General features: G+C 39.2%; 1 protein-coding gene across 3 annotated transcripts in view; it reads left to right on the top strand.

The window, feature by feature from the left end:
• Window positions 1-21,719, top strand: part of EPHA3 (EPH receptor A3) — a 234,058-nt gene that overhangs the window by 178,354 nt on the left and 33,985 nt on the right. Inside the window, exons 7-12 of one of the 3 annotated variants that reach the window (XM_075434971.1) lie at window positions 1,344-1,503; window positions 3,841-3,943; window positions 4,403-4,470; window positions 8,780-8,905; window positions 15,282-15,467; window positions 20,742-20,803. In XM_075434971.1, coding sequence (XP_075291086.1) covers window positions 1,344-1,503; window positions 3,841-3,943; window positions 4,403-4,470; window positions 8,780-8,905; window positions 15,282-15,467; window positions 20,742-20,803 — 705 coding nt within the window. Of the gene's footprint in view, window positions 1-1,340; window positions 1,504-3,840; window positions 3,944-4,402; window positions 4,471-8,779; window positions 8,906-15,281; window positions 15,468-20,741; window positions 20,804-21,719 lie in introns of all 3 variants that reach the window. The other 2 variants (XM_075434962.1, XM_075434980.1) reach the window with 2 other exon arrangements.

Below are 21,719 nucleotides of genomic sequence, written 5' to 3'. Positions count from 1 at the left end.
CAACCCCTACCATTCTGTGATTCTGTGTGAGTATTTTCTGACCTCTGTACTTGTGCATGAGCTCTCTAGTGCTGTCAGAGTTAAAATGTCAGTGCTTTGCAAGCTAATGCAATGCCATAAAACATAGTGGGAATTTGGTGAGGTTGTTTGTATCCAACATACGTTAACTTAGCTCAGATTCTGCTTTCAGCCAGGCAAAACTCAATGTGTATTTCAGAGTGTTCAAAGAGAAGCATGTGAAATTCCCACCACTTCTAGAATAAAAAAGTTCATAACTGCGAACTTAAACAACTGAGATTCTTGCACTTCCCCACATGTGTGGCTGCTATCCAAGATTTTTTCTGAAGCAGTTCCAGCTGCCATTTTTAGGAAGCCAAAAATGTTCTTTTGGTACAAGGTGGCTTTAGTAAAATAAGCAATACCTTAAGCCCCAAATGCACGCTTGAATTTTTAGACTATGGGCTTACAGTGGGACTGAGATGTGCTTTTATCAGAATTAGCTTTTTTGCAGTGTGAAGTGTATCCAAACTTACTAAATTACAAAATGGTCCATTTCTTACTTTATATAAAAAGTCATGATGTCAAAAATAAGTGACTGTCAAGCAGAGTGCGGCTGTGTGCGTGTCAGCTGTCCTGAACGCACACCTTGCTCTTTAGCAGGGCGCAGTAAGGAGCAAACACACGTTTCCTTTCTGGTTACTGAAGCCCAAGACTCGTTCAGGAGCAAGTTCAGTGGGTTTTACCCAAATGAGGATGGACGTATCAGTCTCAGAGTTTTTATAGCATGATAGAAATAGAAAACCAGTTATATTCACCTCTTCACAGAGCCAAGGTGAAGAGCCTGAGTGGAGTTTCTCTTCTGACTGTTACAAAGGTAAACACTGTCTTGTAAAACAAGGGGCAGTAAAAACTACATCCTGCAATAGCTGTGCAGGGCCCTAAAAGTTCTGAGTTAGCCTGTTGCGACTTCCATTTCAGTGCAGTAGGCAAATCTGTTTTATGGTTTTTAAATAACATTATAATCTCAATTTTCTTGTTGTGTTACAGACTATGAACAAAGTGGTGCAAAGCCATTTAATGAAATGTCGTATCCCTCAGCATGTCTAGTATTTCATTTAGAGCACAAGGCCGTAGAAGCTCTAATGATTTAGATTTCTTGCTAATCAAAAGATTTTTAGCTGATTGAAAATGAGTGGCTGTACAAGCATTTTTCAGGCTATAAATATTAAAAAAATATGCCAGTGCTCTCCAGGTGATTCAAAATTACTTTTGTACCAACCATCTCTTGTTTCAGTTTTGTTAGGGTGTGGTTTTAATCTGATAATTTCTCTTCCCAAAAGCAGGAACAAGAGACAAGCTACACCATTCTGAGAGCCAAAGGCACCAATGTTACCATCAGTGGCCTCAAACCCGATACCACCTACGTCTTTCAAATTCGAGCCCGAACTGCAGCTGGATACGGGACAAGCAGCCGCAAGTTTGAGTTTGAAACCAGTCCGGATTGTATGTATTTGTTCAAATGGTTTAAACTGACATCCTGCCCAGTTTCTGGCTGATTGGAATGGCTGCTTTCACTCCCTTTCTAGTTTAGTAAACATGACTCGTAACCATTTATGAAATGTTTTTCTGGGTAGCGTTACCAGATAACTTTATGCTTTATCATTAAACTTGAAACATGCTGTAAAGAGTAGACCATGAATATCACATGTAGTATTTTCTTCCATTCCCTACCCGACCTCTGCCTTGTGCCAGAATCGATACCTGCCGAGAGAGGAAGTTCTATAAAAGAAACAGATTCACAGCCTTGTGCTGTTCCAGATTTTTGGCCTGAACTCTATAGACTATAAACCCCTGATCCAATAGAGTTAATAATATTTTGATCCATTGCTCCCGTGGGTCAGTGTGTAATTCTCCACGTTGCCGCTAAGTGTAGCTGGAGCTAATGCACGCAGCCTGGGAAGGATGGTCGCTCAGCTGGGTAGCTGGGCAGAGAGCTGGGCGGTGTGGCTCCCTTCTCCTCTCTGTCACTATGTTTCTGGGTGGCCTTGGGCAAGTCATTTACTGGTCTGGCACTGCTTTTTCTTTTCTCTAGTGCCTAGCTTATAACATTATTTAACTGATGACCTTATCAGTATTCTTTACAAGTTCTGTTGTTACATCAGAAAGACTCTTAATAGAGCTCATCATCTTGAATGGTACTTGCTCATCCCTTGGTACTATATCATAAATGAAACCTTTTCGTTGCTAGAAGCTGAAAGTGGCTTAATGCATCAAAAAGTCAGCCTTTGTTTAGGTACACAGTTACTGATGTAGCCTGATGCTGCATAATCAAAGACTGCTTTTTAGAAGGTGGGACTTTCACAGAAGACTCATGTCTGCTGTTCAGAGTTATAACACAACTAAAGACTGTAATTCTGATACACTCTTGTGAGGTTATTCTTGTACTCATGATAAAGCTTGAGAATCCATGGTGCACGCAGTGCTCTGCTAAAAGCAACAGAGTTTTAACCAAGAAGAGTAGCACAAGCCAAATGGTCCTCCATTTCCATCCATGTGTTTTTGAGATCTGTTACGTATTTCACCCCTGCTTCTTCCTCCCCCACCTCATCTCTTACTCTGAAAAGCAAATAAGCTTCTTTTTTTAAAAAAAAAAGTAGTTACAAATTGCTGTTGTGGTGACATGTAGCTTTGATATACTGGGTGAAACTGGAACTCAAGATAGGACAGACAAGTACAGCAAGGAGAAAAAAACCCACTTGAAGTGATAAGAAATTTCAGAATTTAGAAGTTAATCAATTTTCTCTGCAAAGTAGTAGTAGTAATAATAAAAAAAAAAAATTGTGTAGCTGACCAAAAATGTGGAAGGTGACAGGAGACAGTCCTGCACATCTCAATGATGAGCATTAAAGTTGCATAGACACCAAATTGCGTAAATTGATTCCTATTGCCAAGTTATCCTAACTACCTGACTACCGTTGTAGGTCTGTAATAGGCAGAGGCTTCTTCCCAATGGGAACAGTGTGTCTTCAAGCAGTCACGTAGACAAACTGTCCGATTTGTGAGGAGCAGGAGGGCTAGCTTTCAGCTCACTTTGGGCATTAACTTCAAGCATAGTGTTGAGGAGCCGAATTCTGCTGTGCTCAGTGAAGTTCGGTAGGTGTCTGCTGAAGATGGCTCAACATACCTAAGATCTACAGGTATTCTCTCATTGCATAGCAGTCCAGCGCACTGAAGCTCCATGCTTAGGGACTCCAGGGAAGCATCCAATGTAAGGCAGAAAATAGCCCCTCATTTTCCTGTAGGCATTGATTAACCATGGATAGTCCTTCTTTGCGCTGCTTCTGTGTGCCTGGGCTTTTCACAGCCTTCACAGGAACTCTGTCAAGCTTAACTGGGAAGCTTAATTTGTTAAAGCACTTTCCATCATACAGAAATGAGAGTAAGGGTGATTATTGACTGGCTGGGATTTCTTGCCAAGGAAAAATTCGTTACTGACCGTGACAAAATATATGTATGTCATGGTATGTATCTTTGTATTTGCGTATATGTTTATGTAAAAGTATCAGTTGAACAGCAGTTACTACAATCAGAAAGAGTAAAAATCGGCAGTAGCATAAATAACTTTGGTAAATTGTCAAAGATGGCTGGAGTCTTTTGTTTTCTTCCCTTGTGTTTATTTGTCTAATCAAAAATTGCGTAGCAGATTAAATATTTGACAGGAGACAAAATGCTGTATAGTGATGACTTAATCTGTCTGTGCTCTATATGAGTGTCAGTTGTGATGTAATCAGTGTTTTGTGTGGAGGGAGTTATTTATATATTTTTGTGTTAACTTTCCAGCATTCTCCATTTCCAGTGAGAATAGCCAGGTCGTAATGATTGCCATTTCAGCAGCGGTAGCCATTATTCTCCTGACAGTTGTGGTGTACGTCCTGATTGGGAGGTTAGTTTATCGCCTGCTTTGCACATTTGCTCCCTGTTCCATTTCCCCAAGGGGCTTTGATGAGCATGGCAAATTGGGTGTCATCCAGCAGTAGCGTGGCCGGTTTGCACCTTCTCCTTTGTCTGCTGCCCAGCAGCTCCAAATGCTGCTTCGTGCTTGATAATAAGCCCACTAACGATAGCAGCCCCAATCATGCAGCCGTTGTTAAAAAATGCTATAAACACATTCTTAGGCAATTGTAAAATTAAACTGTAGGGGTCAAAAATCAACAAATCCTCTCATTAGCCAATTTCCTCAAATTCCCTGAGAACATAACATGTCTCTATAGGGCACAGAGAACGTAAATATCATTAAACTTTCAAACAGGCATTTAATTGTGGAGGGAAAACATTTTATTCTGTTTCCACCTGCAGTTAACATATGAAATTCTCTGTATTAATTTTTTTCTGTTGCTTGTAGATTCTGTGGATACAAGAAGTCTAAACATGGCACTGATGAGAAAAGACTACATTTTGGGAATGGCCATTGTAAGTTATTGAAGCCTTTTAATGCTTCCAGATCTGTTGAATTCATCCCCTAGATAACTGGTATTTTTCAATTTAAAAAAAAATAAGTCATACCTCACTTAAACCAAGGTGAAATTGGGAAGAGAATTATCTCTTCTCTTGTGGGTGAAGAGATTTTCCCCAAACAATTATTCTTTGTTTCAAAATTCTTTCATCTATGTTCAGGTTAGTTAATGAGCAAAACATCGCAGTCTTCAGACAATGTGTGTGCTTAGCAATATGATATTGATTCTGCTGTGCGTTACTGAAATGTAGACTGTAACTTCAACTTCCTCATCAGCTCTATGAAGTCTAAGGAATGGCATTTTTTTCCCAAAGCAAAACATAAAATCAATGAAACCTGTTTTGATGACTACCGAAGGGACTATGAAAATTTCCTGCTTGAGAATGCTGACCGGCTAATAATTTAATTTGGAATTATTCTAAGCATAGGCTGAAAAGTCTTTTGGAGTAGTTTCTTAAATTAATAACTACTACACAAGTGTCTCACAAATTAGTTGGATTTTTTTAATCCAGCTCTGTTTACAGACATGTTTTGTTCCAGTCTTGATTCCCCACTTGCAAGAGTGAATATGCCTGTGCTTTCTTTGGGTCTCATTTGGGACTAAGAAGAGAGCCTTTCTGTTAACTTACAGTATCTCTGTGTAGGAAGAATTGTATATAGTCAAGGATGTGAGATTTTGCTCATCCTGAGGAATCTAGGCTACTTCTGAAACATGTTCAAAAGCCAACCCCAAAGTCTGATGTTTGCATACCGATTTTTAATAAGGCTAAATGGGACTTTATTCATGGCTCCTCTGGTTTGTTCCGCTGCGCCGCGTGAAACGAACAGCGTGGAGCAAAATCCCATTCAGGAGATGCTCAGGGGAAGAAGCATTGATTTTCTGAGCCCAGGCACATGTCCTGGCTACCAGGAGGAAGTAGCTTGCTGTGGCCCGTGGCTGGAGGGGGATGGCATCCTGCAGCATTTCACCTCCTCTCAGATCCTGGATCCTCGCTGCAATGTGCATAAATCGCTGCAGTGCTTTTCCACACCAGAGGAGCTGTGGATCGTGAAGACTAGATCACAGTCTGAGCTCCATCCATAGCCTCTTTAGAATAGAAATGAATTAGTTTTGGAGCAGGAGGAGCTGAGGGGAGTAGTGGGGGGATTCTTAGGTTTTTATCACTGCATTTTAGATTTTTTTCATCCTTCCAGGGCGAAGATGCCCTTCGTAAGCACCAAGACTGAAAATTCCTTTTTTTTACCCACAGAATTCTTAGTGTCAAACGAGCATGTTTTTAATAAGAAGTAGTAGTTTGTCTTTGAAACTGTTTCAGCTCCAGATAAATATCCTGCTACATCATGTAAACCACGATGAACCGTATATTTCCATTGCTTAGCATGTTGTAAGGTTAATGTACATGGGTTTTTTGCACACAGCAGTGGTGCTCTACCATCTGCAAGAAAAGAGCTGATGGTACCATAATCAGATGCCTCCCCACCAAATATAATTGAATTAACATTTTAATGAGGGATTTACCTGCGGTAGTTGGAAATTAGAAGTGCTTCCTAATCCCCACGACAATGGAGTAACTGTTCTCTGACTGTTCATGCTATTATTGTTTTGAGTTTGGAGCCCCTCCTTATCTCCCGAGAGCCATGAGCGTACATATCCACAACATGTGTGCTCCTTCCCCTGCACTGTCAGGGGATACACAAGCTGTAACAGCGAGTTTGCTTTGTGCAGCCCAACAACCGCTAACCAACTAGTCTCAGAAATATCTGTACAGTTACATGTGGGCCATAGAATTAATGCTTCATCATCCAAATTTAATGAGGTTATAAAATAAAAGCAACCAGTAAAAAAAGTGTCACAGACAAATAACAGGTCAGAATTTGCTCTCCTTACTCCCACACAATGGAAGGTTACAGTCGGTATTCTTGAACATGTCAGTGCTGTTAAATTCCCCTGGATTAAATTGCTTTTAATTTGGATTTAGATATTCATGTACTGTTTTCTGAGTAGTGCCATGCTGATTCACTATGTAGTAAGAACAGAGCCGATCATGGACCTGATATTTCTGTTACAAGTTCTTGAAAATTATTGATTTTGCACTATTTATTTGTCAGGATTTCTATGTTTGTATGTGTGTGGCTGTTGAAACTTTGTTTTACTAAATTACAGTCTTTCTTAAAGAATGAGAAAATTGCTTCTATGAACTAAAAAAGAATTAAGTGACTTCCATGGCTGTCGTAAACTTTCAGCATCTTAAATACAGCAGCTGGTTTATTTCAGTCAGTTTATTCTGAATTACTTTAAAAAAGCTCCAGCCATGAACTATTCCCTGCAGCCTTGTTACAAATCCTATAATATTACTTGAAAGGAGCAAAAATGTTTCACCTCCTCAGATCCTCTCCCTTTGCCTTCTTTGGTTAGGCCCTTTTTATTTTTTTGCTACCTTTAGGGCAATTCATGCTGTTAAAATGAAAATGTAAATTATTATGTTTGCACAGAATGAGCTGTAAAGTAGTACAGCTTAACACATGTGCATGTGTTTATTATCTGTTTTTCATGACAGAACCCAGTTACTATATAGGCTGCCCTTAATTATTGGTGTGAAGGGATTATTCTCCTTGCAGTCACCATCACCTGATCTTGGGAACCTCTGGGGTCAGCATTAAAAATCTGCAGCCAAAAACCCCACAGTACAGAAGCTTTTAATTGTTGTTATTTTTATTGGGGGTATGAAGGAGCCTGTAACGTACATTCAGCATGGACGGAAAGGAGCATTTACAAGATTTTTAACCAATGGCAATATACAGCCAATTACTTTTTGTTTTACTTGCAAGTAATTCTGTAACCATCAAGCTCTTGAAGGAAAAACAGTCGGCATTTAATGCCGCACACACGCAGCCCTTGTGTTGAAAGCATCGCTCTTAGGTTGCATTGTTTTCGAGGCAATTAGCTAGGGAACTCAGTTTTATCATTTCTGTGTCAATTCTGAGGCCAATAAATCTCCATAAAATTGATTATTTATTTTTTTTACGTACACTTAGGATTGTTTGATGGAACAATGGTGTGCTGTAACTAATGGTCCAAAGGTATTTTTCCCACCTGTGTAACCCCAGCAAGAAAGGTTTAACTATTCTAGCAGTCAACAAATTGATGCAGTATAATAATGCCGAGCTGTAAAGGATATTCCTGAGTGGGTTAAGGCAGTGTTTGTAGGAGGAGTTAATATCTTTTACAGGACCAACCGGTACAGTTAGGAAAAGCCAGAATATCTGTCCAGGATTGCAGGTTTTGTGTCAGAAGCAGAAAACTTCAAGCTGGGTGTAACAGTTATTTCACCTTTTGTTACTGAAACTTCAAGCTGGATGTAATGGTTATTTCACCTTTTGTTTCAAAAACATCCTTGTGTTCTAAAATGAATGCAGAGGCAGATACACAAGGTACCAGGCACAAGCACAAGCAGGGCCTTGAGCCAGGCAGGGGGAATGAGGCTATGCTTCGCCTCCAGCATCTTTGCTGGAGAGAAAGGTTGGGAATGACAATATGTTCCTCCCAGCTCCAGTCCTGCTGGAGGAAAAGATGTGGAGAGCTTGAAACTGCCCTTAAAATCGTTCAGTTGTTTGAACTAGCACTTGCCTCAGCCAAACAGAACAATCCCTGGCCAGGAAACTGTAGAGGGGGACAAAATAATAACATGGATGTTAGGGTAACTGAGCACTAGAACCAGACTTTAATAATAAGAAAAACCTTGTAAGTAAAACATACCTTGTATGTACTGGCAGAGGGATTGAGGCAGAGGTGCATTTGTTCATATATGATTTTCTTTTCTTATGTATCTTGTCGGAGGACTCAGAATGAAAAAGTATGAGTTAATGTGCTCCCCTTAATATATGCTTAAGATCTTTTCAGACTGGCTGTAGCATCACAGATTTTGTTCCTTGTCTCTGTTGTTACCTTGAAAGCACAATATAAGGCAGCATCTAAACAGTGCAAGATGGGAGGGGAAGGTAATATTTTAATATTTGACAGCAGTTAAATATAGCAAGTGCAGATATATTTGAAATTGGTTTTCAGGCTTCTGTGCAATAACTACATTAGGGTCTCTGGTTTCACTCTATGTTAAGATTCCTGGAGACCCATCAAAAGCAGTTGGATTTGAAGAAGCAGTATACCTTTTTCTTCTGTTGATTTGATTTCTATTGTCTTACGAGCTTTCTTTAGAAGGATTAATTAAGTCTAAGTAACACTTTCTCTCTGAATTTGTTTTTACACAGTAAAACTCCCAGGCCTGAGAACTTACGTAGATCCGCATACATATGAGGATCCCAATCAAGCTGTGCATGAATTTGCCAAGGAACTAGATGCTTCTAATATATCCATTGATAAAGTAGTGGGAGCAGGTAATGACTGACAGATATATTGAACTAAATATAGCTCTTTGCTGTACATACTGTTTTACAATTTTGGATTTATACTTGTGACTTGAAAGAAAATGTTCTAAAGCTTTCAAATTAGTAGGTCGTATTTACAGCTGATTTCAGTACATTAAAAAAGTTAAGGACACACACTTCTGTTTTCTTCCCCAAAGAAAGCACGCAGCAAGACAGTTTTCCAAAGGGCACCCGTCGTCACACTTGGACGCAGCACTGTTCGGAGTGAAAAGAGTTCAGCCTCACTTCTATGCTTCTCTTTAAAATCTGTCAGCACAGAAAATGGTATCAGCTGTGAAGATGTGTTCTTTTTTTCCCTGGAAAGGACTCTTGACTATTATGCCTCGAATGAAATCACAAACTCATTTCATACCAGTCACCACACATCCATCAGACTGCAATGACCTTTGGTCATTGGATTGATTTTGGTCACTGCTTTGGATGTGAATTATCGATGTAGGAGGAAAGAGTTGTCTGTCTGACAGCTGACTGTCTGAGCCATACAGATGCTGTAGACTGTTGGGTTTGCAGAAGACAAACTGCCAAAATGAGCAGATTTTGTAGCAGAGGAGCCAGATTACAGAAGGTCTCGTAACACTGAGTTGTCCATGTTGCAGTGCAGCATGTAGTTCCTGATGGGATGTGTGCTTGCTCCTTGAAGTGAAATGGCAGCTTGTCTCATCCAGTCAGAAGATCATGAACTGTTAACTTTCCTGCTGAATTAAGGCATTTGTGAGAAGTACTATGGATTTTTAATCCATTGAAAATTACTCGTTCTTTTATTATTGATTTTTTGCTTCTCTCTAAATTTACTGTTTGAATTAAAATCATGAGATGTGAGAGAGACAGACTTCTAGTGCACAGCAAAAGATTTTCATTTGGAAAAAAATGTAGAACCAAGCTACTGTACTCAGCACATCTCCTGAATCACTCAATAAAAAGAAACGGTATTCATCCTCTCTTACTGCAGCTGGTCAACTGCTTCTATGAAGTTATTTTCTGCAAAGGTAGAATTTTTGTTCCTTGCTGGTTTTAATTTTGCCCCACAAGAGTGCACTGTTCTCCATCATCTTCAGTAAATGCAGCAAAGCTCTGCTTACTGCACATAATAGAGAATTAATGTGGGGATGGAGAAGGGGGTTACTGCAAACCGAAGCCCGAGATCAGTATGTTTCCTTATAAGACTTTCAAGAGCCTTTGTTCACAGATGTCAGCTTTGTAAACTTGGGCTCTGTGAAGTATATGAATCAAGAAAACAAATTCATAAGAATCAATAATATGTCATATTCTATAGCTTATTGTTCTGACCTATTTTTAGTCAGAATGCACGTGAGAATGAGAGGAAGACCGAAATTTGCCAAATATGGCCTCTGGAAATGGCGGAGGAGTTTTCTGAGAGGCTTCAAAAAAGCAATATGTCCTAAATGAGTCAGGTGGTTTAAAACTAAGTCCCTTTGCTCCACTCCAATGAAAGTGACAGTAGGTTCCTGCAGGTCCTCTACATTGAAGCTTGGACTCAAGATACAATAAAGCCGTTTGTTGGAGACCGTGACTCAGATTCATGTAGCCAAAGCTACATACCGTACTACAGTTAGCATCTACTATTAGCAGTTGCCAGAGATGCCAACAGGAAGAGCCAGGCAGTGAAGAAGAGGTGAAAATCGGGCTATGTAATGCTGGAAGCTTCCAAAATGGATTTGTAGCATCGCTTTACACTGCTGTCAAGTTCAGCACGTGGTAGCTTTTGCATTCGGAGTGAGTGCCTCCGATGCTGCTTCTGCAGGAACACTTCTTTTCTCCCCAAAAGCAGAAAGGCATTTCCTGTCTCTTCCTTGAGTCAATGACTTATTTGAGTGAATGACTTGATCTTTTCTTGCCCTTCTCCTTTACAAATGCAAGTGTGAATGAAATTATAAAAAGACAGTGATTTGAGAAGAAGGGATTCATTTAACTGCACTGAAGCGTGACGTAAGTAATGAGACCTTCAAGTCAGGCAAGTAATCTTGATATTCTGAGGTACTTTCCCAAGCAGTTTTTCACAGCTTCAGCCAGAAGTCTCTGAGAGTAGAGGGCAGCTTACATAGCTTTGAAAACATACCCAAATGCAATAAGGAAATATTCTTGTCCAAAAGAACCTCAAGAAAAACACAAGGGATTTTGGTGGGAGGCTAAGCATAAGAAAACTGAGGTCAGGAGCCACTTTTTCAGATTTTTCTTTACAGTAATTCTTTCTTTTAAAACAACTCATTTGTTTTTGTGGATGCAGTTCAGCAAACCACTTAAGAAGCTGAAATCCAGTTGGATATCAGGAGAATACTACAGAAAGTACTTTCTTGATTGGCATAGATTTAAGTATGTGCTTTGCTGAACATGAAAGCAAGCATCTGCGTTTAAGCATTCTTGTAGCGTAACATTTTGTTGATCAAAATATTTCTAAAATTTAGGGGCTACCTGTCCATGAACTTACTGGGAAGGTTTGCAGTATGTCAGTGAGAGCTTGTAGAATGTTACTAAAGTTCACGAGGTTTATGAAACAGTCAGCTTAGCTGCCTCTCCAACTCTGAGGGAGTTCTGTTCACAGCAGTACAATTATGATTTAAAACATGGCAAAGTAAAGGGACTAGCTAATTTCACAGAGTCATCTTTTACTTGTCCCCTGGGTCTAAATGCACAGTAAATGCCATTCACTGACGCACTAAGTAGCTTATTTAAAAAGAAATTAAGATCTCCTGAAGAGAGATCTTTGTATCATGAACAGCCTTCCTAATAATATCTATTTGCTTTCCACATAGAAATAGACATATCAGTCTGCAGGGCAGGTTATACAGTGTTTATGTGTGTAGCATAATTAAAAATAAACACTTCAGAAAAGCTTTACATTGAAAGCCATCAATCTCATCTTTTTAAATCAGTGCCAGGTTTTCCGCCTTCCAGCTTGAACACAAGTTGTCATTCCTCCTAAACAATATCTGCTGAGATCCAGTGCATTTCTTACTGGGACCATATAATAAAGATTTGCAGGAAGAAGATGTAGTGTAACTGCATCTTACTATGGGTGTTGACCAGATAGACTTAATGCAGCATCCATACTGCCCTGTATATGGAAGAACCTTAAGTTAACATAGTTGGGCTGCCTAGTGAGCGTTTTCCAGCGAAATATTTTTCCATGAAAGTAAACCCAGTTTGTATTCACAGATGACACTAAGCTCCATTGCTATTAAAGGTCCAACTTCTAGTCTCTTGGAGCATCCACGGGCCTCGAGGCACTTGTAGAATCCAAGGAATCACCCAAAATTGTGCAGCCATGGCTAAATGGGACTTTGTTGACGGACAATAGCCATAACCTTTTCCTTCCCAAAAGTCAAACAAATATCATGTACAATTCTGGTCAGAAAAGAGGATTGGTTGCTGGACAGCTTGCTGAGATCATAGCCATAGTCTCCATTAACAGTAACTGAACAATAGTTTTAAGAGGTTAGCTTGTTATAGCTTTTTCACCATTAAAACAGAGAAAAGGGAGTACCAAGCTGGACATGACAAGATTTATTTCAAGCGCTTTTTTCCCTTCCTTCTGTTTTCAAGATGTGCTTTGGTCTTCCTCTTTGTTGTTCTCTGACACTATTGAGCTGGGGTTAGTATTTGACCTGAATCAGTGTTTGCTCTTGGTAAGGTATACTAATCACTTTGGCTTGCAGAGGTTGAATATTTTTACTTAAGTCTGAACAGAACTTACCCATTGGTTACTAGTAACAGGTTTTACAATTAATACTCTGAGCTACTGCCTGTCTTGGCAGCCTGAAATACAAATAATGCTAGAAACAATGGATGTAATGTAAGTGCTATTTTAGTAGTATGTATGTATATAAAGATAGACCCTGTTTTTAATTTTTTTGATGTTGTTATTACATTAATAACACAGTACCATGCCTAGAGCGTGAAGCAGCTCAGCAGCTGGTGATAAGATATGGTGACCTTCGTTTCTGTGTTGTTGACTCAAATCTAGCCTGGGTTAGCTACAGAGAAAGGTCATTGCCCTATGACACATTTGTTCAGGTTTTTTGGTTAAATTGGCTGTCTAACAGAGAAACCTTAGAAAATAAAGCTGAAAGGTGACTGCAGGAGGTCATTGAGTCCATACCCTTGGCCAAAACAGAACTTGTTAGGTACCATTCTTGACAGATGCTTATTCTTTACAATCTCCAAGACAAAAGAGTTTATAGCCTCCCTAACAAAATCTTTTGTACTGTCCAAGTGTCCTTACTGTTAGAATTTTTTTCCTGAACTAACTGACCTTGATTGTAATTTGCAACTATTCTTTGGTTAGCTCTTGTGTATAGCCCATCTCATTTATAAACACAGTTTTGATAAAACAAGACTATTGCCATGTGTCTCTCTTCTCATTCCTTGTTATGTATAAACAACACCAATTCCTTGAGCTTTGAACGTGAACACACAGCCCTGACTTTTAAGATTGTGGCCATTGTTGTTACTCTCTGTATCATTCCTGAATTGCAGTGCCACAAATGGGACATGGACACTAATGCCAGCCATATTGGTGGCAAGTTGATGAAAGAATAAATCTGTTTGCAGGTAAATGGGTCAAAAGTAACATCTAAAACGCATCCCATGTGGTGCCACATCTGAAGTCAATGGTGAAGTCCTGTCAGTACATCATACATTTCTGAGCATTAAGTCTATGAAGAGCAACATGATTTAAATTTGCTTGTTAAAAATATCTTAAATCTGTGGGTATTGGTCATTTTTTACTTTTCACAGATGTTGCTTAGTGTAAACAATCAGCTGCAGATATAAAGAAAGAATCATTGTGGGCAAATGAGCTCCAAGAGCTTTTGCTCTTTAGAGGCATAGTAATGCTGTTGCATTTAGGATTATTACACATTAATTTGGGAAAAGCTTATACATAAGCAGTATAATCACTCTTTCCGTGATGTTTCACTCGCAAATAAATACCAAATTCTGAGTTTGCATAAAAATTATGCCAGCTAGATTTAGATTTATAGAGTTTGTTTGTTTCCAAGTCAAACTTTCTATACAAGGCCATTTGACAAAATATGGCATATGAAGGCCTATTTATATTTAGATTTCATGTATTTTGACAAAAGAACCTGAATAGGCATGTATTGTTGGAAAATGAGCGTTGAAGTCCTCCAGCAACACCCTCGAGTTGTGTGGAAGAAAAAACCCACAAAACACAACACTCTTACTTTCTTCTCTGTTCAGTAAAGTGTTTTCCTTCTCTTAAAATACAAATAACCAAGTAGGGGGATTCTTGCCATCATATTTCTTGTATATTTTACCCATTCTCCATTTTTATTGTGGTTTTCATTATTTTAATTACTGTGTCCTTAAAACAAGGAAACAGAAAGTTGCTACTGGGATTTTAACTGGGATGTTGTATGTGCAGTTTATTATACCATACAAAATCTAAGGTGGGGGTTTGGATAATTGGGAATCAAATTTCAGTTGCTGCTCAAATGTTTTTTAAGATACTGAAACTTCCTTACATGGTTTTTGTGATCATTAATTAATTAAATACAGAAATTTTCAAGTGAGATGTTTTCTTCCAGCAATTTGTCAGCATATTTAATGCTTGCTCATTTGGATGCTAAGATGATTTTCCCTGTGCACTCTTCTTGGATGTTATATAGCAAAGGATAAACCGCGTTGTATAAAAGTAAAAATGCAGTGATATCTGCTGTTTCCTGTTTGGGGATCTCACACAATATACAGTGGGCACAATATTCATGGTCAACTATTGGGTCCCATAGTGACAGTATATATTTGCACAATTAGGTCCATCTGAATAATGATAGAACAAAGATAACCTGTATGGATTTCTTTTTTCTTTGGAGCTGTGTAGATAAATTCCTTTGTTGTAAATTATCTTGACACTTTAATTGAAAGAAGTAAAATAATTGGTAACTGTACTGTCTGTGTTTGGCAGAAATGAAGAGTACAGTGTTCACAAGGATGCATGACTATTCTCATACTTCTGCATTAATCAGAAGCAGTTAGCCCTCCTTCTGTTGTCTCAAAGTTCATCAGCTGAAACAAGAAGGGAGTTTTTCCGGTGACATTTATGCATTCCTCTGCTCTGCAGTCATCTGGGTATGCAATGTAAATAGGTGACATTGTCCAGTTTGACAGCTGGAGAACCCGAGCATGGAAATGTTAAGTAGTTGTCCAGATGCCTCTTTTGGAGCTCCTGTCTGTGGCCCACCAGTAAACATCACACTTCAGGGACTTCTGCTGAACACTAAGTCTTCTTTCTTAAATCCCCATGAAATAACTACATTTCATCTCTTGTCATTTTTCCACTTTTTAGGGGAATTTGGAGAAGTGTGCAGTGGGCGCCTAAAGCTGCCTTCTAAAAAGGAAATTTCAGTGGCTATCAAAACCCTGAAAGTTGGCTACACAGAAAAACAGAGAAGGGACTTCCTGGGAGAAGCAAGCATCATGGGACAGTTTGACCACCCTAATATCATTCGATTAGAGGGAGTCGTCACTAAAAGTAAGATATGACGGGAGGATGTTTTGCTTGGGAAGTGTCACTGGAGGTCCCTTCCGACCTGAATTATTCTGTGATTCTCTTAGCTTTCAAGGAAGAGCAAAAGCGAATAAAAAACTGAATCATCCGTGTTTGTGCTCTGGAAACTCTTCCAGAAATGTTTATGTTATAACCCTGTTAATATGTGCCAAATATCCTTCAAAAGAGATAACAGTGGAGACACATAGCTTGGCTTTTGCAATGTATGTTGTATTTCCTCAAAAGCAGGAAAGAAATTACCGATGTGAAAGCACCAGCTAAACCCACACTGATGGATCCAATGGAGAATGATGTTGGAGGCAGCTGCCCGCAGTGCAGCTGCTGGACCGTCACTGTCTTGCTGTTCGCAGGCTGCTGAGAATTTAGAATCAGTACCCTGGGTTGACGAGCTGCGAAAAATAGGGGAGTAAAAGTGGTCTGCTTGAAAAAAATACAGAGAACATAGACAAATGGGAGCATTTCTGAAAAGCCGTGCGCCTCAGTAATAAACTGTCAAGTTTAGTAAACTCCAGCACTACAGATTGCTACAAAATGGCCAAGAAGAGTCGTCAAGTCTGGTGTCCTAAGGTTTTCTAATTGTACTGAAGCAATATGTTCCACTTTCAACTAAATAATTAGATTTTATCATTAGCACAAATTTATGAACAGCCTACCTGGCTGCAGCAACTGATACTAGTAAATTAATAAACAAATCTGAACTTTTTCCTACATGGTTTTCATGAAGGGAAAATACTTCATGTGGTATTCAGTACGTACCAGTATGAGGCATTTTAAAGATCCAGATCATCCAGAATTTATACCTCTTAGTAAAAAACTCAAAAAAAACCCCTAGGGGATTTAAGCTGTGAGTAGTAAAATTGTAATATACTTGTTTTTACCAATAGACATTTTCTAAATCTGCCCTTGGATGTTTTTGTTATGGGTTTGTTTATGGTTTTTTTGTTAAAACATATTTTTGTCTATGTTTATGATAACAAATCACCTTCTCTTTTTGAGACAAAAAAATAATTGAAACCTCCATCCACACGCGTTACATTCCTGTAAGAGTAACATGTTTGAAGAACCCTCTCCCTCTCCACTTTCATTGAGATAACAGGAAGTTGTAACAGGCATTCCTGAATGCTGGTGTCTGTCTTGGAGCTCCTACCCAGCTTTCCTGTGGCAGCTATGGTACCCTCCTCAAAGCCGCCCAGATCCTGTGTGCTCTTTGAACAGCTGGTGGAATTTAGTGCTGGTGATGCTGCCTCATTTAGGCAAGTTCTGGCTCTCGTTGCTGATGTTGCTGATTGTCTTCTACCTCGAGGTGGAAAGGGAGAAATAGTTGGTAGTAGAAAAGAGAGAGGTTGCTTGAAGTACCAAAACCAGCTTGTTCTACAACACATGAATTCGGAGACTTCAGCTACAATTTCTAAATTTCCATTGCAGCATAAAGTGGTAAATTTAAAGATCAAAGTTCTGCATTAGTTGTTAGGTAGGAGATCGGTAAGATTTTATATGAGGTATTCTTAAGAAAAAATTTGGGAATGCTTTGAGATTTTTCAGGGGAGTGCTAAGAATTGGTAGGATGTTTCCTAGTTTATCCTAGATGATTCTGCTGGCAAAGCAGCTCCTTGCCATTTCAGTGAACTGCTTGGAATATGCTGAGGGCAATTCCAGTTTAACTAAGTAGAAGTATACCAATTACTTTGTTGTTAAGTAGGTGGTTTTATCAGTTTTAAGGAATCTTGTTTTTAAAACTGCATGATTCGTGTTTCACAAACATAAACAGGCTTTAACGAATTTCATCACTTACTGCAACAAATGATGTGAAATTAAAAAAACCATAAGAATGTGTCTAAAAATAACTAGGGAAAGGTATGTAAAACCTTATGTGTTATGAAGAGACATAATTACAATAATAATGCTTTCTCTAGGTGTGATTCCTGAAAGTCTATTTTGCTGATCTAAATAACAAAGAAGTTTTTCTTCAGCTTAGGTCTCACAGTCCCATTAGGAAAGGGCTGCCAGATCTGCCTGTATAAATGCAAGTTATCTCCGGCTTTTTAATGACACACGCTTTGTACAGCCAGAATAAGATTTGCAGTCCCAAAACTACTTGAAACGCCAGCATCAGCCTGTAGACAGCTGGGCTAAAATCTATTTTGTTGAATTTTATATTTCTGTGGCACTTGAGAAAATAATTTAATTGCTGCGCACGCAGGAATTTGTGCATTACTTTTGAATGAACATTACTAATTCTGTCTGTATTCTGTATAAGTGACTATCAGTAAGTTTGCTACTCAGCTGTATTCACAGCAGGCTGCTATCTGTTTCGGAGGGGTTGGGAGTGCCAGCTGCATATTCCATTTAAGTATGAGAGAACGAGCTCTGAATATTCCCAGCTGAAGTCAATAAAAGCCTCAGGGATACAAAACCCTCTCCAGATAGCTTGAATACCAGGGTTGAGAAAACTGCTCTGGAACTATTTGTGTCCATTTTACTGGGTAAAATTATATGGCATTAATACAAGTAAAGATAGTTATTTATTTTCTTTAACATTCTGTAGGGTGATAGAAGGACAAAAAGGTTGTGGGGTTTGTTTTTTTAAAACAAACCAATATACTGTAATAACAACTTAGCAAGTGTACATATTTTTAAGGATTGCTATTAAATCACACTCAAAAGTCAGTAGAGAGCCTGTGGAGTATTTGCTGGATCACTCTCAGTACAGGTAACACATGATAAACAGGCAGTATGACCTTTTCTTCATTAACCATATCCTTTTTGACAGGTGGCCCTTAGCAATGGCCTGTCTTTTCATACTAAGCAGATCTTCTGAAGCAACTCCTAATAGCTGCAATTGTTGTGATCCCTGTAACAGGACCATTTGGTATGAGAAGTTCTCAAGCTGGGGTGGCTGTGGTTTGCCTGTGGGACAACCCACCAGCTGTATGGAGGAGGTGCACTTACCAAATAAGTCTTCAGTCCTTTCCTCCAATGCAGAGTTGTTCCCCTGCTTCGTATTGATCTCTGTTCTGTGTTTTCGTGCTACGCCGGTCTCCTGGGTGTGCTGTAGGCAGTAGTCTTAATAACCAGCGCACATGTTCTGCTTAGTTTACTGATAATTTACAGCAATTTGTAGACTGTTAGTATAATAAATTTCAGCAACACTGTTGACACAAGTTGTTATCATGTATAAACGGCTGTGCTTTGATAAATGAATGCAGAATGTTCTCTTAAAAAGTGCACCATGTTGCTTCAGAGCATATGCTTCTTATTACAGCCACGCTTCCAGCTGAATGAGAGTGAAACCCTGCACTTGGGGCTTTCTGAGTATGGGTGAGCAAGGCAGGAAGGTGCTCTCTTAGTAATTCACAAGTGTCATAGAACTGACTGAGTTTATACGGAAACCAGGCAACTGTCTCCTGGTTTCAAAGTACATGGATTTATCATAGAAATTTTTGGGTAGCCGCATTGGTGCGCTGCCCTTTACTTGAAAGATCTAACAGCATTTTCTGTGCGGTACCAAAAATGCCTTTAGGTTAATGTTATACACACAGTCTAAGTTAGATACTTTTCTTTGCACTGCGTATTTCTTGTTAACAAGAGTAAGGAAGCAAAATAAATTTTTTTGAGATTTTACATCATTAGGTCTTTGATCTGTACCATATCATATAATATTCATGATTAATGTTTCAGGTAAAGAATTTGTTCCTACTGGTTAATGGATGATAGTGGATTACCCATTAGTGTGACTCCCACAGTATAACACATTGTCTGCACAGCTGAAAGAAGATATTTTAACCCATTAATCCACGCAAAGAGGACCAAGGATTTTCTTCTCATTATATTAAACCAATTCTTTGAAATTTATATTTCTCTTCAAAGAATTTCTGTTTGGTAGAAGTTTTATTTTTTGAAAAGCAAACAAAAAAGGAGTTGTTACCATTTACTTTGCTTTTTCATGGCTTGCTTTCTTTTAGTTATACCAGGTATCTCTTTCAAGCCTCATGCTGTTCAGTTTTAAAAACTAAAATACTACCATGCCTGCTGTACAATATGCAGGCCTTTGTCATGCTTTTATGGTCAGTTGCCTTCCTGTATTATATGTGGAATAATAATTCATTTCCTTAAATAACTTCATGTTCTTACCCACCTTTCTCTCTGCCATAAAGAGAAAATAAACAAAGCTTTAGAAAATATTATGAAATAATAAAATCCATATGATGGTAAAATATTAACAGGGCAATGACCTTTGTCTGGAAACTTCACCGTAATCACATTAATTTTTTGCCTTCATTTCTCTCCAACATGTCAGAGTTGCATATAAAATCTTGGTTACGTTACAGAATACCTTAGGGCAGAAAGAGTGGTTTCACAAACTGATCTGAATCTGCGTGGACAAGTTTTGGAAGATGTTAGAGGCTTTTCAAGGGCCGTGGGGCTGTTTCTTGAGAGCGTACCCCTGCCCTGTGGGTGCCGCGTGTTCGGCCCCCAGCCACGCTGTGCTCGGCAGGAGGGGAGCTCCGTGCGGTCGGCGATGTGGCCGCGCTGCCTGGAGAGAGGGCTGGCCCCCCGCAGCGGAGGGTGGCCCTGTGCAGCTCTGCTTCGCTGTCCAATGCCCTGTGTTACTTTTATTGTGCGCTTTCCCTTTCGTCTCTATCCCCACCCCAAAACTTTCCTTGGCTTTTGCTAGGAAAACACTGGAGCTCTACAATTTAAATGCATTGTAAATACCCTCCTGAGGGAGAGGTATTTTGCTATTGCCTCCATGTATGTGACTTAATCTTTCCCTTACGGTAGTATCTGAGGAACATACTGACTGTGCCCATGCTCATGTTCCCTCCACTGCAAGCCCCCTCCACCCAATTCCTTTTCAGAGGGAGCCTGGGGGCAAAGGTGTGGCAGAACACACCTCCTTCGCTGCACAAATTCAACGGTTATGTGAAGGATTATATTCAACGGTGATCGGTAAGACACCGTGTACTGAAAATGCAGGATGCTTCACTTTGTGTCTTGGCACCTGAGCTGCTAAAAATCAGGTCAGTTTATGCTGAACTGACTGTATTGCTCTTGATGTCAGTGGAATCACGGTTGCGTCGTGGACAGAGCTGGTTTTACCCGTGCATCTTTTGCTTGTTTTCTAAATGCGAAATTGTCCTTGGGATTTGGAAGATTTGGGCACATTTCTGAAAAGCCTCTTTTTACTGGTCATTATGTATTCATTTTAAATGCCTGACCCCTGTAATCTACTTGCAGGTAAACCAGTTATGATTGTTACTGAATACATGGAAAATGGTTCCTTGGACAGCTTCCTACGGGTAAGTGCAATGAAAACTAGATGGTGTAGACCTGGCTCTTGTTCTGAATGTGTTACGAATTTGCTGCCACTCTACTCTGATTCAGCATTAGCTCTTGTTGCTTGATAGTTTGTTATTTCTGTTTGGTTTTGTGTGCATTGTGATGTGCTTAGAAGGCCAGGTAGGGATGTGCTAGTCCATTTTGACTGCTTGCAGTAAGCATTATTCAAAAATGAAGAAAATTTTGGTTTCATTAGTATGTCACCTCTACAAAAAACCAAACCAAACCAAAAATCTGGCACACAAAAATGAAAATTGTTTTTCTGAAGGCTGAATTACCACTGTAATGCAGTTATGCTTATTGATATGTCTTACCAAGTGATTTCCAAAGTGAATGGATTTGTGGAAATTTTATCAATAAACTGATAGGACTGAGCCAAGACCTGTTTCCCTAAATGGGAAAAGTTTAGGGAATAACACCATACCTGAGGGTGTTTGAAATGTTTTGCTAGCAAACCTTTTTGCCCTGTTTTCTTTCCCCAACCTTAGACATACTAATACTGTTGTTAATTTATCTTTGTTTTATGTCAAAGTTGGTAGCAAGCCTAAAAAAATTTGTATACTCCCTGTGTCACCAAGATTTACTTGTGGCAAAACAAGAAGTGTAGCAGAAATGAAATCCCATCTGAGTGGAAACACTAGTTTAATTTTAATTTGTTAGGGCAAACTGAGCTGTGGCTGGGAGACTGCTTTGGTTCTGCCATGGTTGAATGACATTATCCCCAAAATTCATAACACTGAACTAGACGTTTAACCTCAAAAGGGGATATATTGTCAACCTTAGTTTCAGTATGTACTATGTATGTTATGATGTCCACTGGAGCATGTAAAATACACATAAATAATGTGTCAGTATATCTGAATGAAATATATCTGT

The sequence above is a fragment of the Opisthocomus hoazin genome, chromosome 1 (genome assembly GCF_030867145.1).
Source record: "Opisthocomus hoazin isolate bOpiHoa1 chromosome 1, bOpiHoa1.hap1, whole genome shotgun sequence".
Taxonomy (NCBI): Eukaryota; Metazoa; Chordata; class Aves; order Opisthocomiformes; family Opisthocomidae; genus Opisthocomus; species Opisthocomus hoazin.
The sequence above is the reverse complement of the archived record's forward strand: the minus strand, read 5'-3'. Positions and strand labels throughout refer to the sequence as shown.